This window comes from Chiroxiphia lanceolata, chromosome 16 (genome assembly GCF_009829145.1).
Source record: "Chiroxiphia lanceolata isolate bChiLan1 chromosome 16, bChiLan1.pri, whole genome shotgun sequence".
NCBI classification, from domain to species: Eukaryota; Metazoa; Chordata; class Aves; order Passeriformes; family Pipridae; genus Chiroxiphia; species Chiroxiphia lanceolata.
The window spans coordinates 1,539,357-1,557,244 of record NC_045652.1 but is presented as its reverse complement, the minus strand read 5'-3'; the positions used below and the strand labels follow the sequence as shown (position 1 = coordinate 1,557,244).

The 17,888-nt window shown below is 56.5% G+C and overlaps 2 protein-coding genes across 4 annotated transcripts in view; one reads left to right on the top strand and one right to left on the bottom strand.

Moving 5' to 3' along the window:
• The first annotated feature begins 4,637 nt into the window (after positions 1-4,637).
• On the top strand, positions 4,638-7,360 carry ANTKMT (adenine nucleotide translocase lysine methyltransferase). The gene is made up of 5 exons (XM_032704288.1): positions 4,638-4,841; positions 4,918-5,022; positions 5,632-5,772; positions 6,249-6,299; positions 6,873-7,360. The coding sequence occupies exons 1-5, from the start codon at positions 4,638-4,640 to the stop codon at positions 7,059-7,061; spliced, it is 690 nt and encodes a 229-aa protein (XP_032560179.1). The 3' UTR covers positions 7,062-7,360.
• CCDC78 (coiled-coil domain containing 78) overlaps positions 7,303-17,888 on the bottom strand; it is a 25,155-nt gene continuing 14,569 nt past the window's right edge. The window contains exons 7-17 of one of the 3 annotated variants that reach the window (XM_032704177.1): positions 17,325-17,462; positions 17,196-17,246; positions 16,479-16,567; positions 15,694-15,772; positions 15,130-15,255; positions 14,169-14,380; positions 13,418-13,589; positions 12,449-12,492; positions 10,728-10,794; positions 9,308-9,408; positions 7,303-7,545 (exon numbers count right to left, since the gene is read on the bottom strand). In XM_032704177.1, coding sequence (XP_032560068.1) covers positions 7,524-7,545; positions 9,308-9,408; positions 10,728-10,794; positions 12,449-12,492; positions 13,418-13,589; positions 14,169-14,380; positions 15,130-15,255; positions 15,694-15,772; positions 16,479-16,567; positions 17,196-17,246; positions 17,325-17,462 — 1,101 coding nt within the window. In that variant the 3' untranslated portion in view covers positions 7,303-7,523. Of the gene's footprint in view, positions 7,546-7,723; positions 8,354-9,307; positions 9,409-10,727; positions 10,795-12,448; positions 12,493-13,417; positions 13,590-14,168; positions 14,381-15,129; positions 15,256-15,693; positions 15,773-16,478; positions 16,568-17,195; positions 17,247-17,324; positions 17,463-17,888 lie in introns of those variants that run through there. The other 2 variants (XM_032704176.1, XR_004359924.1) reach the window with 2 other exon arrangements.

Genomic DNA, 17,888 nt, shown 5'->3' with positions numbered 1-17,888 from the left:
CTGGTGACTCCGAGGACACCCTCCCACCCTGCCACCCCTTGGGGCGCTGCACCCCAAACTTGGGCATCAGAGCGTGCTTCCAGCCCGCTGCTTCGACCGGGATGAAGCCAAACCAGCATCATCCCAGCACAGGGAGGGTTGCTGGGGGTAGGGCAGGACCCCGGCCCGCAGCGGGGCCCCGCGGCCCCTCACCCCCGTGCAAGGCGCCTGCGCCCGGCGTGTCCGGCCCCGACAGCTGGTGGGAAGCAGCTTTCCCAGCACATAGCGACAAATTCCTGGCGGTCAGGGCTGCTTTGCAGCCGCCGCGGCCCCGGCGGGGGGAAGCTGCCCTGGAAAGAGGAGGATTAAAAGCTCTTTGACTCCGGCGACACATCCCAACTGGTCCCCTCGCCCGGCCACCTGCTCGTCCCTGCACCCCGAGATGCTGTGGGTACCCCGGGGCTGGGGCAGTAGGGGAAGCTGCCACCACCCTGCTAAATACCAGGGGCCCAGCAAGGAGGGCTCAGCCCTGCCTGGGAATCTCTTCCTTAATTAATTTGCTCTGCAGCACCACGGGGGCTCTCGGGCTGCTCCAGGGACCAGCTCATCCCCACGGACCATCCTCCTCCTCTGCAGCCTGCTGGCCCCCCCCCCCTTCCCCCAGCTCCGATTTCCCTGGATTTTCTGCTTTAACCAACTCCACCTGCCAGCGAGAAAAATCCGAAACCGGAAAATCAGGGTGATCCCCATGACCCCCGATTTGGCCACGCTGGGCCCTTTGGCGGGGCTGGGCAGGGAACAGCCCTGGGATGTATTTTGGGGGTGGCTTCACCTCCCCATCGGAGCCCCAGGGCTGCTCCAGGGAATGTGATTAATGGGGTCTGGTTGTTGTTAAGCCCCCCGAGCTGCATGTCTGGGGGTAAAACATGTGGGGGTACGTGTGGGTGCGTGTGCATCCTCATTCCATTTGGTTCCCACAAATCAGGGTGAGATGGAGCAGAAACATGTGTTGTGTTGCCTTTGGCAGCTCCACTCTTGGCTCACCAGCAAAGAGGGGCTCCAGGGGGGCAGGTGCTGGGCCTGTGCTGCCCCCAGGGCTGAGGAGGTGGGAGTTCTGCTCCCCAATTCCACTTCCCTGCACCCCAAAGCCCTTCCCAGGCTATCAGAGTTCTTTCCTACACCCACAATGGCCTCGGGGACACCAAGGCTTGTGACAAGGCTGGTGGCCCTGTGACAAAGACATGGGGTGCCACCAGACCCCTGAACCCCAAGCTCTCAGGGGACACCCCAAAACGGTGCTGGAGGGGAGCCCCGCACATAGTGACCTACGGACCAAGGGGGGAGCAGGGGGAGGTGACAGTGGTGACATCCCTGGTGACACGTGGCCACACAGGCAGGGGGCTGCAGCCCTTTGTGCCCCTCATTGAGCGGGTGTTGTTCCTGCAGTTGGGTTGGGTTGGGGGGGTCATTAACTGGGGGTGGGCAGGGGCTGTGGGGCTGGGCTGCCCCTCCTGCATCCCATTGCCTGGAATTTTCCCACAGTCGCTGCTGCCTCACAGCAGGAAACCCACCGGCTGCCTCAGGCACAGCCCCCACCAACACAGCACGGCTGTGCACAGCCCTGCAACAACCCCACAACCCCATACCAACCACACACAACCCCGTAACAACCCCACACACCCAGGAACAACTGTGCACAGCCCTGCACAACAGCACACAACTGCGCCCAACCCCACAACAACCCCACACAGCCATACACAGCCGTGCACAACCCCACACAACCAGGTACAGCTGCTCAGGCCTGTGCACAGTCAGACAGAGCCATGCACAACCTCCACAGCCCCGCACGGCCGGGCACAACTGCACACAACAAAGCACACCTGCACACAGCTGTGCACAACCACACACCAGACCTTGCTCATCCACGCACAACTGTGCCCAGCTGTGCACAACTGCACAAACCCCTGCACAGCCACACACAGCCACGCACAACTATGTGCACAACAATGCAGAACAACACACACGGACCCACCCCACTGTGCACAGCTCTGCAGAACCGTGCACAACTTTGCACAGCCCTGCACAACCACACACAGCCACTCACTACCACACGCAGCTGTGCACAGCCCGCACAACACACACAGCCATCCACAACTGCACACAGCCGTGTTCACCCGTGCACAGCTGCACAAACCCGTGCACTGACTCAGCCACGCACAACCTACACCTCACTGTGCACAACTGCACAGCTGTGCATGGCCACACACAACCACGCACAACGGTGCACAGCCACACACAGCTGCACGGGACCACGCACGGCTGTGCACAGCACACACAGTTGCACACGGGTGGCACTGCCGTGCACAACCACGCACAGCCACTGCACGACTGCACACAACAGCACACACGCTCACCACACACAGCTGTGCACAGCCATGCACTGCCCTGCACAATCACAGACACCACTGTGCACAGCCACAGAGCCCTGCACTGCTGCACACAACTGACAGAGCCGTGCACAGCCGCTCCCAGCCACACAGAACCACGCACGAGTGCTCATGGCCACGGAAAAGCACACACAGCTGCACACAACTGTGCACAGCCACACGGCCACGCACAACCTGCATGCCACCATGTACAGCTGTGCACAGCCACACACACAGCTGGGCACAACTGCACACACAGGATCACAGAATCAGTGAGGTTGGAAAAGACCTCCGAGATCATTGAGTCCAGCCTATGACCCAACTTGTCAACTAGACCACGGCACTCAGTTCTTAAACACCTCCAGGGATTGTGATTCCACCACCACCCTGGGCAGTCCATTCCAATACCCAATCACCCTTTCTGTGTAGAATTTCTTCCTAAAGTCCAACCTAAACTTCCCCTGGTGCAGCTTAAGACTGTGCCCTCTTGTCCTACTGCTGGTGGTCTGGGAGAAGAGCCTGACCCCCACTTGGCTGTGCCCTCCTGTCAGGGAGTTGTAGAGAGTGAGAAGGTCTCCCCTGAGCCTCCTCCTCTGCAGACTGAGCTCCCCCAGCTCCCTCAGCCTCTCCTCACAGCACTTGTGCTCCAGTCCCTTCCCCAGCCTCGTTGCCCTTCTCTGGACCTGCTCCAGCCCCTCCATGTCCTTCCTGAGCTGAGGGCCCAGAACTGGACACAGCACTCCAGGGGTGGCCTCACCAGCTCTGAGTACAGGGGAAGAATCACTTCCCTGCTCCTGCTGCCACACTCTTCCTGATCCAGGCCAGGATCCATTGGCCTTCTTGCCCACCTGGGCACACGCTGGCTCATGTTCACACAACTGTGCTCGCCCGAGTACAACTGCAAACAGCCCTGCACGACCATGTACAGCTGCACAAAACTGTGCAGTCACACACAGCCATGCACAGTCCCACAGCCCTGGACAGTCACACACACAGCTGTACACAACTGCACAAAACCATGGTCAGCCATGCACAGCCATGCACAAACACACACAGCTGCACTGGAGCACCCACAGCTGTGCACAAACACACACAGAGCTGTGCAAACACACATAGTCACACACAAACGCACAGTTGTGCACTCACACAGCTCTGCACACACACACAAAGCTCTGCACAAACACACCCACAGCTCTCCACAAACACACAGAGCTGTGCATAAACACAACCATGCACAAACACACAGCTCTGCACAAACACAGAGAGCTGTACACACACAGCTGTGCACAAACACACACAGCCATGCTAACACAGACACACACACAGATACAGACTGACATACACACACACTGACACACATGCACACACAGACAGACACACAGAGACTCACACACAGACAGACAGACAGACAGACACACACAGACAGACACACACACACAGACAGACACACACAGAGACACACACACAGACAGACACTTCACAACACGCTCACACACACAGACACACAGACACACACAGACACAGACACACAGACACACACTCACACAGAGACACACACACACAGACAGACACGCACACACACAGACAGACACACACACACACAGACAGACACGCACGCACACAGACAGACACGCACACACACAGACAGACACACACACACACAGACAGACACGCACACACACAGACAGACACACACACACACAGACAGACACACACACACACAGACAGACGCGCACACACACAGACAGACGCACGCACACACACAGACAGACGCACGCACACAGACAGACACACACACACACAGACAGACACGCACACACACAGACAGACACGCACACACACAGACAGACACGCACACACACAGACAGACACGTACACACACAGACAGACACGCACGCACACAGACAGACACGCACGCACACAGACAGACAGACACACACACAGACAGACACGCACACACACAGACAGACACGCACACACACAGACAGACACGCACACACACAGACAGACACGCACACACACAGACAGACGCACGCACACACACTCTCACACACACACCCCCGCACACCGCCCCGCACCATCCGCACCCCGCTCACTCCGCACTCGGCGCTGTCCCCTCTGTGCCCCCCGAGCCCCGCGGGGGCGACGCCGCCGCTCCCGCCCCGCACACGCAGCCCCCGGTGCCGCTGCCGGCGGAAGGCCCGGCCGCGCTGCCCTCCCCTTCCGGCGGCCATGGACCCGAGGGAGCCGGGGCAGCCGGGGGAGCCGGGCTGGGAGCCGGGCTGGGAGCCGGGCGAGCCGGGCTGGGCGCGGGGCGGGCCGGCCCTGGGCGGGCGGGGGCTGCTGGCCCTGGCCGTGGCCAGCGGGGCGGCCGCCTGGGCCACCTGGGCGCTCGTGCTGATGCCCGGCTTTCGCCGCGTCCCCCTGCGGCTGCAGGTACCCCGGCACCCCCCGGCCCCCATCACCGACCCCCGCCCCCTGACCCCCGCCCTGACCCCCCTGTGCCCCCCAGGTGCCCTACCAGCCCTCCAGCCCCCGGCAAGTGGCCAACGCCCTGGCACTGCTGCGGGGACGCGCGGGGAAGACGGTGGATCTGGGATCGGGAGATGGACGGCTCGTAAGGGCTGGCACGGGGGGGTGTCAGGGGGGCTTTGGGGTGCCCAGGGTGGGCAAGAGGGCAGGGAGGGGGGCCTGTGCTCGCTGGGAGGGTGGGTGGGAGGGAGACCCACACACACTTGCTGCCCCAATTCTGGCTGTGGGTCTGGGTGGTCCTCCTGGCTGTGGTATGGGACAATTATAGGGGGTCCCAGAGGGTTCTGAGTGGTTCTGGATGATCCCAAGACAGAACTAAATGGTCCTAGGTGGTCCTAGATGACCCTACATGGTCCTAAATGGCCACAGACAGCTCTAGGTGGTCCTAAATACGCCTATATAGTCCTAGACTGTCCTAGGTGGTCCTAGATAGTCCTAGATGGCCCTAGGTGGCCTTAGGTGGTCCTAGGTGGCCCTAGATACTTGTATGTGGTCCCAGACAGCCCTAGAAGACATCACATGCAGGGAGCAGGGTGGGAATGCGTGCTCTGGAAGGTGCTGAGAACCAAGGTCACCCTGCCTGTGAGCCAGCTGGAGGGAGGGAGTGGAGCTGGGCAACAGCCCCTGTCCCCTCAGATCGCCCCCCAGACTCAGCACTGAGATCCTTTGCGTTTCAACTCTCTTCCCTCTCCAGGTGGTCGAGGCTTACAAGCAGGGCCTGAGGCCAGCCCTGGGCTATGAGCTCAATCCCTGGCTACTGTGTCTCGCCAACTACCGTGCCTGGAGGGCCGGGTACCACGGGAAGGTCTCCTTCTTGAAGGAAGATCTGTGGAAGGTAACAGTGTCCTGTCCTGAGGGTCTGGCTGGGCCAGGGCAGGGCCAGGGCTCTGTCTGCATCTCCAGGCTGGCTTTGCTGGTGGCTGCTTGCTGCTTCCCCATCCCACGCGCTCCAGGGAAGTGGAAACCCACCCTCCTTTCCAGGGGAATGGCAGAGCTCCTTCATGGAGCAGCTTTGAGGAGAGGTCTGTGTGCCACTGACACGGTGACGAGCTTCTAAGGCTAACATCAGGTACCCACAGCCCGACTGGAGAGAATCCATCAGGGAATGTGGTTCTGGGATGGTGCTGGAGGCAGGTGTTTTCCAATAAGTGCTGCTTTCACACCCACACCTCCCCATCCCACATGTTTTGGGGCATCTTTGCACCCTCTGAGGTTCAGAAGATCACCCACAAGGCTTGGACACTTAGATGGTTCCATCTGTTCCCCCTGTACCTGTTGCTTCTTTCATTCCCCTTTTCCTTCCCTTTTAAGGTGGATCTTTCCGACTGCAACAATGTGATCGTGTTCCTGGCCCCCAGCGTGGTAAGTTGGTCCCTCACATCCTGAGTTGTTCAGGGGGAGCTCGAGGAGGCTTTTCTTGGAATAGAGAGAGGATCTGGGACAGAATAAGGCCAAGTGGGCATTTCTGTGAGCGAGTGATTTGGTGCTCAGCAGCACCAGGATTTATGAAACCATGGAATTGTTTAGGTTGGAAAAGCCCTCCGAGATCATCAAGTCCAACCATTCCCCCAGCACTGCCAAGGCCACCACTGACCCATGTCCCCAAGTGCCACATCCACGTGGCTGCTCCAGGATGGTGACCCCACCCCTGCCCTGGGCAGCTGTGCCAGGGCCTGACCACCTTTTCTGTGAAGAAATGTTCTCAATATCCAATCTAAACCTCCCCTGGCACAACTTAAAGGCTGTTTCTTCTTGTCCTGTTGCTCCTCACTTAACCCTAGTCCCCGCCTCACACAGGGCCAGTACCAGCCCTGTGCTTTGACTGCTTGATGCCCCTGCTCAGGACTCACCAGAAGCTGCCCTGTGATCCCTGGTGGCACTGCCACTACATGATCGTGTCCTAAGGTTGCCTGGCCCTGGCTCTTCTCTCCCCAGAAACCTCCCTTGGCCACGAAGCTCCTGGCAGAACTCCCCGACGGGGCCCGGGTGGTGTCTGGACGCTTCCCCTTCCCGTCCTGGACTCCCAGCAGCACCCTGGGGCAGGGGCTGGAGCAGGTCTGGGCCTATGACATGAAGGAGGTGCGTCGAGCAGCGCAGAGCAGCGCCCAGGGGAGCCCAGTCTGACAGCAGCCTTGTTAAGCTCAGTCTAACACCAGCCTCGTTGAGCCTGGCATTAAGGGTCAGAGCCTCTCCAGCCCTAGGCTCAGCTCAGGACAGCAGTGCTTGGCCAGGATTTGTCCTGGGGACTTGCAGGGTGGCAGTCACTCAGTTTTCCAAAGAGTTTAGGAGAAGCAAGGGAGGAGAAAATCAGACCCAGAAGTCCTGGGATTAACACAAGATTAAGGACTAAAGCTCCAGTGCCTCCTTCTGTATGTTTACTACTTTATTTAATTTTTCAAAATAAATATTTGGTTGGTTGTTCCTTTGAGGTTTTTGGTTTGCCTTTGAGCTGCAGGACAGTCCTGGAGCCAGAGCATGCCTCGGTCCTGGACTCTGGCTTTGCTCCACTGTCCCTTTTAAGGTAACACAGGAGAGAGAGAGTGTGTCCAGCTCACCCCCCTGAAGGATCAGCTTGGCCCTGCTCATCTATATAACATTCCATTTTCCACTGAAACACAGAGAAAAAAAGGGTTTTCCCACCACAGAATCTTAGGATCATAGAATGGTTTGGGTAGGAAGGCACCTTAAAGTTCATCTCATTCCACCCCCTGCCATGGGCAGGGACACCTTCCACTAGCCCAGGTTGCTCCAAGCCCCGTCCAACCTGGCCTTGGACACTTCCAGGGATGGGGCAGCCACAGCTTCTCTGGGCAACCTGTGCCAGGGCCTCACAAGTCTCACAAGGAAGGAGCAGCTCATCCCTTTGTCCAACCTCAGAGTGCCTTGAGCCAGCCTTGGCTCCGTCTCACGGGAGCTGGGAGGGAGGGGAGGGGAGCGAGGCAGGAGCAGCCCTTGGGCTCTGGTCTCACCCAGCAGAAATGTTACAGCAGGAACAGGAACCTGTCCCTGCAGCCTGGCATTAAAGAGCTGCCTGGGAACCTGACCCCGTGTCCGTGATGTGCTCAGGGAACAGCAGAATTCCTGCAGCCCGAGGATAGACGAGGAAAGACGAGACACAGTTGTCTTGTCTCATTTTAGTCCTGTGAACTCGAGACGGGGAACACCCACGTGCTTTCCCTCACTGCTCCCAGCTCCCGGCCTGGGCAGGATACTTGCCTGGCAGTCCATAGAACACAAACCTCCTGCTTTGAATCCTGCTCTTCCCTGTGTTGGTGCTGCTCCTCACGGAGTGCTATGGATCGTGGCTGACAGTGCTGGCTCTGGGCAGGGGGGGAGCAGCAGCTGCCCTGGCACTGAGCACACGGGGCCCCTCGCTGCCCTCAGCGTTCCTGAGCCGCAGGATCTCCTGCTTGTACCTGTGGTGGGAAGCAGCACAGTGCAGGCACAGTCCCCGGGCACTGAGCCATGCCAGGAGCTGTGCCTGGCGAGTAGGAACCCACAGCCTTTCACTTCAAAGGTGTTCGTGGGCTCTGCAGAGCCTGAGTTCCCGGGTGGGGAGTCATGTCAGGAAAGGTGGATCGTGGTCCGACAGACAGGCCCTGCTTGTCCTCACCCTTCCCTGCCCCAGCAGCTCCTCTCCTGCTCCGGGGCAGGATGAGCCAGGGAGAGAGGAACGTGGATGGGGGGCTGCTGGGAGGCTTCATATTTTAGGCAACCCCCTCTTAGCCCCTCGTGAAGGCTCCAAGGAGACCTTAGAGCCCCTCCCAATGCCTAAAGGGGCTCCAAGGGAACTGGAGAGGGACTTGAACAAGGGCCTGGAGGGACAGGACAAGGGGGAATGGCTTCCCGCTGCCAAAGGGCAGGGTTAGATGGGATATTGGGAAGGAATTCTTCTCTGTGAGGGAGGGGAGGTCTTGGCACAGGTTGCCCAGAGAAGCTGTGGCTGTCCCTGGATACCTGGAAGTGTCCAAGGCCAGGGTGGACAGGGCTTGGAGCAACCTGGGCTGGTGGAAGGTGTCCCTGTGGTGGTAGGAAGCTGGAACTAGATGGGTTTTAAGGTCCCTTCCAATCCAAACCATTCCATGATTGTATGATTCCTCCAAAGGATGGGTGAGCTGGGAAGGAAGGAGACATGTGGCTGGGCATGTGTGTGTCCCAGCCCTGTGGAACAAGGGCTGGTGGCAGCTGCCTGCACACCTGGAGGTGCAGCAGGACATCAGCCGTGCTGGCAGTGCTGGGCACGGACAGTGTGCTGGGCACGGACAGTGTAGTGGGCACGGACAGTGTGGTGGGCACCATGATGTCCCTGGCAATGAGCCTGGAAATAAACTGGGAACACAGGGCAGAGCAGGGGGATCCCACTGTCTCACCTGGCAAGATGCTGATCTATGTACTCCTGCAGCTCCAACACCTGCTCCTCTGCCACGACAGCCCGAGTCAGCAGCTGGCTTCTCTCCTGCTCCAGATCCTCCTGGAGGGGCAAAGAAACGTGGAGAAAACATGGAGAAAACAGGGAGGTCTGTGAGATTGAAGTTGCTCAGTCCCTCTGCCAGGCCCTTCCAACCACTTCCCCGTCACTCTGGCCTCTCAGCCACGGCAGCTCTGGTTTTTTGGCCACAAAAATACACCCAGTGTAGGTGTTTGGCTTTCAACATCCCCAGGTAATGGTGGAGCCCTTCCTCAGGTCACTGTGGACAGGGAAAGGCACGACATGGAAGCAAATATCTTTGCACCCAGGGGGAACCAGACTGGGAAGCTGATTCAGATTCAGCCTAGGCTTGAACCAGGTCAAACAGAATCACGGAATAAACGGAATCTTGTAGGTTGGAAAAGCCCTCTAAAATCATCAAATCCAACCACTTCCCCAGCACTGCCAAGGCCACCACTAACCCACATCTCCAAGAGCCATGTCCATATGGCTTTTAAATCCCTCTAGGAATTGGGACTCCTCCTCTGCCCTGGGCAGCTGTGCCAGGCTTGACCATCCTTTCAGTGAAGAAATTTTCCCAATATCCATCTAAACCTCCCCTGGCACAACTCGAGGCTGTTTCCTCTTGTCCTGTCCCTTGTTCCCTGGGAGCAGAGCCCGACCCCTCCCCAGCTCCCCCCTCCTGTCAGGGAGTTGCAGAGCCAGAAGATCCCCCCTGAGCCTCCTTTTCTCCAGGCTGAGCCCCCCCAGCTCCCTCAGCCCCTCCTGCTGCTCCAGCCCCTTCCCCAGCTCCCTTCCCTGGACACACTCCAGCCCCTCAATGCCCTTTTTGTCATGCAGGGCCTAAAACTGACCCCAGTATTGGAGGTGCCTCAGCAGTGCCAGCACAGGGGACAGGCACCCCCAGTTGGTTATAGAGATGCCAAGAGGCTTGTTCTGAAACATAGGCAGGAGCAACGAGGGGCTGCTCTCCTTCCTTTAGCAGCAGGGACAGTAGAGCCTTGAGACATCACCCGCTGGGACCTGTCAGCATCACTTGATGGGCTGAGGCCAAAGCCACAGCAAGGCTCCATGGAAGGTGGTCTCCAGGGCAGTGGTCATCACGGCCCCAAGGCTGCTGGACCTCAAGGACTGTTTGGACGATGCTCTCAGGGACAGAGTGGGATTGCTGGGGTGTCTGTGTAGGGCTAGGAGTTGGACTGGATGATCCTTGTGGATCCCTTCCAACTCGAGATATTCTGTGATTCTGTGAAAGTTTCCCCCCTCCACCCTGGAGCAGCACACTGGCCCCAGGGCAGCACATCTTTGCCACGTGGGTGAGGGATAAGCTTTTACTCCAACAGGCTGTTCCAGACTTTTACCTGGGTGTTGTGTGTGAATTCCCGGAGCTGCTTCCTGACCTCTGCCCAGCCCTCCTCATCCAGCTGCCTACGAGAGAAGAGGATATTTGGATCATGCCCAGATATCAAATCCAGCCCACCCACAGGTCACACAGCTCCACACAACTCATGCCCATCCCACCATGAACCCCAGCCCTTGAACCTTTCCTCTCCCAGTGCCCAAACCCCTTCAGATCATGTGGCACCATCCCGTGCCCAGGCACGGGAGTCACAGCCCTTCTGCCAGCCTGGGATTGCCCACCAGGGCAGCTGGGTCTGTTCCAAATCACATCATCACTCGCACGTCAGAGGCCTCTGTGCAGAAAGAGCCCAGAACCTGCCACTGCAGGGCTGAGTTTGGTGGGAACAGAGAGCCATCAATGCCCGAGGCTGGCGCGGGGAGCACGGCCCGTTCTGGTCAGCGAGCACGATAGGTGAGCTGTCTGCTCAGCCCGGCGTGGGAAAGCCCTTCCCACTGCCTCCCAGCCTGAGGGAGGAAAATAACAGGTCACATCTGATGCTCGGGGAATTTGGGCTGTGTGAAGGGAGGAATGCATTGTGCTCCCAGCGGCTCCGGTGGCTGCAGCTTCCCAGCCCAGGGAGATCCCGGCTGGGATTCCATGGGAGCCAGAAGAGAAGGGGACAATAAACAGGGAGTCCATGCAGCTGATAAGCCTCCATGGCATGGGGGGTGGAATGAGATGGTCTTTAAGGTCCCTTCCAACCCCAACCATTCTGTGGTTTAATGATAAAAGCAAGAAGCAGGAACTAGGGCTGAAGTGCTCTGGGAACACTGGGATTCATGTCTCTAGCTGGAGGAGCAAGGTAACAGCATGGATAAACCCATCACAGTTTGAAGTTTGGTCTCTTGACAGTTAAAAAAACTAAACAAGATGCATCACTAAAATTCAGACTCTGGATTTTCCATGTCTTGCTCCTGTGATGAGTCTGATAAAATTAATGCATCTACTCAAGGACTGCTTCTATTTTCAGTGTGGAAAGCATGGCAGAGGCTGTTTGAATCTCAAGCTTGTGCCTGAGACCCTTCCAGAGCCCAGGGGCTCTGGCACTGACCCCTCCTTGGTGCTGGCACCCAGCTAATGGAATACCTGACATGTTTTCTGGGTTACCACATCTTAAAAGGCTGAAAAATCCTGGCGTAGGTTTCTCCTATGCTTTGTTCCAGCTCTCCACAGCTATAGCTGTTCGAGTTTCAGCAGAAAAAACAGAGCAGGGGGAAGAGACTCATCAGAAATGAGCAAATGCAGAGCTTGTTGGGAAGCCAGGGAGGCATCAGCACAGTGGCACCAAAGGGTTCCAGCCCAGCTCCTGTGCTGGGAGGGGGGAGAAACAGGACCATCCCAAACTGGTAGTGTTCCATAGCCCTTTCTCAGGTTGTGATCCACCAAAGCACTTGGGCATATGCTTAATTTCATCTTCTAAAGAGGTCAGTGGGACTATAAACAGGATTAAATCAAATATATGCTTAAGAGCTTTCTTGGATCAAGGCCCAAATGACCAACTCTCCTCCCCGCGGGAAGGGCTGTGCTGAGGGGACAGCCAGCTGTTCTTCCCAGAGCAGGCCCAGAAGCTCCCTTTCTCCCTATTTATTGCTGTCTCCAAGTAAGCAAAAAAGATTCCTTAATGCACACATTAAGGAGAATTTGGAATGACAGATATCCTCCGAAACAAACAGCACTTACTGCTCTGGAGGCAGTGGAAAGGCAGAGGCTTCTTTCAGTCTTTTCTGGAGGCAAAAGAAGAGCAGGATTCCTGTAAGCATTCAACCATTGCAATCCCAGATCCTGCCACCTTCACAGAAATCATACCATGGAATGGGCTGCGTTTGAAGAGACCTCAAAGCTCATCTCCTTCCACCCCCTGCCATGGGCAGGGACACCTTCCACTAGCCCAGGTTGCTTCAAGCCCCGTCCAACCTGGCCTTGGACACTTCCAGGGATGGGGCAGCCACAGCTTCTCTGGGCAACCTGTGCCAGAGCCTCACCACCCTCACAGGGAAGAATTTCTTCCTAACATCCAATCTAAACCTATTCTCTTTTAGTTTAAATCTGTTCCTCTTGTCCTATCAATCTCTGCCCCTGTAAAAGTCACTCTCCCCCTTTTTTGTAAGCCCCCTTTGAAGAGGCACAACATACCCCAGCACTCCCACAGCCACCAGTGCCCTGGCAAGGAAATGATGTGCTGTAGAATCTTAAGGTTTTAGGTCTCCTGTCTTCTGAATTTTTAAATAAATGCATCTCATGCAAATCAAGAGATGTTCCTCCCATCCATGGAAGTGTCCAAGGCCAGGTTGGACGGGGCTTGGAGCAACCTGGGCTAGTGGAAGGTGTCCCTGCCCGTGGTGGGAAGGTGGAACAAGATGAGCTTTTAAGGTCTTTTCCAACCCAAGCCATTCTGGGATTCCAAGGTTCTGTGACTGGGAGATGATTGGAATATTCCCTGCCTGTGCCACGGGCACAGCAAATCCTCAGGGAGAGGGTGGATGTGGCACCCAGTAACATGGTTTAGTGGTGGCCTTGGCAGTGCTGGGGGAACGGTTGGACTTGATGATCTTGGAGGGCTTTCCCAACCTAAACAACCCTGTGAATGCCTAAGAAAGTGTCACCTTAAGACTCTCCCCACCACCCCCAGCTTCCCTGCCCAGCCTCCACCTTTTGCAGTTCCTGGAGCTGCATCTCCAGCTTCGCCTTTTCCTCCCGCAGCCGGTTCAGCTCCCGGGTGGTGTTTGTGAGCAGCTCTGGGTCCGAGATGGAGAAGTGGAGCTCAGCAGGGCCACAATCCATAGCACTGCTCCCCAGGGACTGGATCTGCTCTCGCTGGAGCCTGTAATGTGCCAGAGGGGTCAGTCCCTGGTTGTTTTTTTGGGTGACAACACTGAGCAGTTCTGCTGCTCCTGGAGGTACCATTCCCTTGGGACCTGCTGGTTTCTGGCCACCTGCAAAGGATAAGTGGGAGCATTCCTGGGAGAGTTTCTGAGGGGAGCTTGTCCTAGAGCTATTTGTAGCTTTTATACCACAAGTATTTCTGCTGCTTCCCACAGCCCAAGCTGCTGAGAGAGCTGTGGAGTGGAGCTGAAAGCACTGCAGGGACGGGCTGGGAGGTGGAGCTATTTGTGGTACCTCTGCATTTCCACACCATCCAGCGTGGGATCCATCTCTCACCCTGAATTTTATGTGGGAGAAACATATGTGCAAAGCAGCTCCATGATGTCCAGAGCACCCTGACGTGCAGCTGGAGGCACCTCAATCCTGGATTGTCAGGAGCAGAGAGAACGTGCACTCCACATCCCCTGCTCCCCCTGGGAGCCCCATTTGCCTCCCTCTAGGACAGTGGGGTGGGTGCTATGGGGCACTTCACTTGGTCCTGAAGGCAGAGGTGGCCCAGAGCCTGTCTGAGCCTTACCCATAGGCAATCAGCAGGTTCTCGTGCTTCTTCACCAAGTCCTTCATGCGTTTCTTGTACCCACGTGCTGCCCGTGCCAGCTGCTCTTCCCGAGACTTGTAGGAAGCCCGGATATCCTTCAGCATGTTGTCCACAAAGTGCTTCATGGCAGCATGATCAGCTGGGGCTTTGCTGTGTCCTGTCACGTGGCTGGATTTGCTGTCCATGTAGTTCTGTAAATGCACAGACAGAGGAATCGAGGGGGAATGTTTTCCCACTGCCAGATGGCAGGGTTGGGTGGGATACTGGGGAAGAATTCTTCCCTGTGAGGGTGGGGAGGCCCTGGCACAGGTTGCCCAGAGAAGCTGTGGCTGCCCCATCTCTGGAAGTGTCCAAGGCCAAGTTGGATGGGGCTTGGAGCAACCTGGGATAGCGGAAGGTGTCCCTGCCCATGGCTGGGAGTGGAATGAAATGATCTTTAAGGTCCCTTCCAACCTAACCCATTCTATGACTCTAAGCCAGCCCCCCTCTGCACCCAGTTTTCCTGTATAGCCCTGCAAAATGATCTGTGAGTTTCTGCTGGGATTTTTCTTGGTCAGATAACTGGGATTGAAAGATCCTCTTATTCACTTATTTAGTCTTATTTATTTGCAAGAGGAGGGCAGCCAGCATGGAGAGATCTGAGGGAACATCTGGAGCTGCATCAGGGCAGGATTAGGCTGGATCTCAGGAAAAGGTTCTTCCCCCAGAGGGTGTTTGGGCACTGAACAGGCTCCCCAGGGCAGTGGGCACAGCACCAAGGCTGCCAGAGCTCAAGGAGCGTTTGGACAACGCTCTCAGGGACAGGGTGGGATTGTTGGGGTGTCCTGGGCAGGACCAGGAGTTGACTCATGATCCTTATGGGTCCCTTCCAGCTCAGGATGTTCCATGGTTCTGTGATACTCCCCAGGCCAGCAGAGCCCCCGGGGCTGGGGGTACCCACCGCCACGTCCCTGATGTACCGCGCCAGCCGGGACCGATATTCCTCGTTCAGCTCCTTCAGCCGCAGCTGCAGCCGGGAGTTCTCTGCCTCCACCTCCTGCAGCTGGCTCTGGGACGTGAGCAGCACCTGGGCACAACAAACAAAGAAACTGCTGCCCTCCAGCCAAGGAGGGGGAACTGAGAAGCTCCATAATACACTGGAGATTTCCTTTCCAGATACTCAGCTTCACTAGAGCTGGGAAGGTCCTGAGTTTTCAGAGAAGTCCAATGGAAATGTTTATAGCCTCAATTCCCCTGCTACCTTCTGTCATTTGCCACCTCCCCACCCCAGTGATTCCACCAACTCTTTCTAAAAATCAGTGAACAAAATTCCTCCCACCACCTGAGCAAGCAGCACCTTCCACCACGTGCGGAAGGAAACTGCACAGGGAGGAGAACCTTGGTGGGAAAAGCTCTCTGGAGAGGAAGAGGTGTCAGAATACCTGGATACAAGGCATGCCTCCCTGGAAGCTCAGGAATAGCACATGGCTCACAGGAGGAGCAGGGGAAGGGAGCCTGTCCTCACCGCTGACTGCTCCACCAGCCTGCGCTGCGTGTCCCCGATCGCTCCCTTTGCCTCCTGCAGCTCCTTCCCCAGCCCCAGCCTGGACACACAGGAAGAAAATGTGTTAAATTTTAACCCCTCCAAACTTCTGCCCCATCCCTGGAAGTGTTCAAGACTAGGTTGGATGGGCTGGGAGCAACCTGGTCTAGTAGAAGGTGGCAGGGGGGTGGAATGAGATGATGTTTAAGGTCCCTTCCAACCCAAACCATTCTGGGAGTCTCTGTAGGTCCCACACAGTCAGCTTGGGGAAGGAAATCACTGGGATGACAGAAATCTCCCAGCAGCAGCTGCCATCCCCCAGATGTGCATCAACCAGCACCACAGAACTCTCCCCATCAAAGGTGAATGTCTTCCCCAGGCACAGGGTCTACTCCTGCAGCATCCCTGCTGGGGCAGCCTTTCCCAGGACATCAACCACATCCCATGACAATGGAAGACCTCTGTGGGGGTAAGGGCTGGGGCTGGATTCATCTCTGGGCTGTCACACATTTGCTGTGTTTTACAGAATGTGGATTTTCAAGGTGTCCCTAAATACCACCAACTTTAAGCAGGCAGCTGATTCTTTGAAGAGCCTTGAAAACATCAGGTTTTCCTTCCAGGTCTCACTTCGTCCAAGGGTGAATCGTCATTCCCACCTTGTACCCCACCAGAGACAGCCTGCCTCCTCTCCTGCTCCCATGGATCAAATGCAGCTGCAGTGAAGCCCGTAAATGCCCAGCCAAGCAGAAGGTGCCCCCAACACTTACACTCGCTCCTCCAGCTTCTGCTGCTGCCAGTCGTGGGTTTTCTTCAGTTTTTCAAGCTCCACTTTTATGTGATCCTGGTTTCCAAGCAACTGAGGGACAAACAAAGAGGAAGATGAGGCAGAAGGCTGAGCAAAGAGAGGACGAAGTGAGGAGAGGCTCCAGTGAGCGGTGACATGCTGGGGACTGGTTTAACTGGAAGGGACTGGTGCCCTGTAGCACACCAGAAATGGAGTCTGATCTGCAGACAGGGCACGTGGAGGTGCACACGTGTCGCTCTCCCAAGGGAAATTCTCACGTTGAGAGCCACATTCCCAGCAGGAGCTGGTGGCGGTTTCGCAGGGACTGCAGATGGGGAGGAGGCTGAGAGCATCTCCCTGCTCTCAGTTTCGGGTGCTTCATCACACCCAGCTTTCTCAAGTATGAGCAAGAAGAAAATGAGTGTCCTCTGCACTTGTTGGCTTTTAAACTCCTGCCTGTGTTCACCCTGACAGGGCACAGACCGAGGGCACCACCCGTGCCCTCCCTCAGCTCTGCCTGCACATCTGGAGTTACTCCAGCCTCATTTGGCAACTGCACAGCTTAAAAAATAATTTAAAATTAATCAAGGCATCAGCTGATCCACAAAACTCAAGTTAGCACAAGGAGGTGCCAGCCACAGCTGGAATCAATCCCCCCTTCTGTTTCCCAAGGATCCACCAGCAGACCCCACACACTCACGTTTCTCTCCAGCTCCTGCCTCTTGTGTCCAGAGGCAGCTACATCTTCAGGCTGGTTTTAGGAGAGACAGAAGGGCCTGTTAGATCCTTGTTGTCCAAGGAGCTGGTGGAAGGGTTGAGAGTTCCTTACCTTCCCCCTCACTCTTTCCAGCTCCGCAGAGGATTGATGGGCCATGGCAGGCGGGTGGGTGCTCTCTGTGCCAGGAAGGGTGTTCCTGCCTTTGGCCAGGTTGAGGAGCTCTTGGGTGAGCTCTTCATTCCTCCTGACCTGCCAAGTCAAATAAGAAGGAAAGAAAATCCTCCTCACCTACTGCTCCTGGTGTGTGCACAAGACAGACATCTCTGTACCCTCCCAAAAGCAAGTTTTAATTTTAGTTCTCTCTCCTATGGTCTTATCTCCAGCGGTCCAAAGATAGGAGTGATTTTCTAGTTCTCGTGGAAATGCATTTCAAGGCATCAGGGTTATTCTCATGGAACCTTTTCCCTCTGGCTGTCTCTCTCTCACATTCAGATCCAGATCCCATTGTCAGCCCTGGGCACAGCTCTGCCACCACCTCTCCTGGCCTCCAGCTCTCTCCTCACTCCAACCCTGCACCCTCCATGCAGCTTCACAACACCTCTGGAATGTCTTTCCCTGTGGAACAGCTTTGAACAGTGCTGGACTCCATAATACAAGAGAAGGGCCAAATCTCCA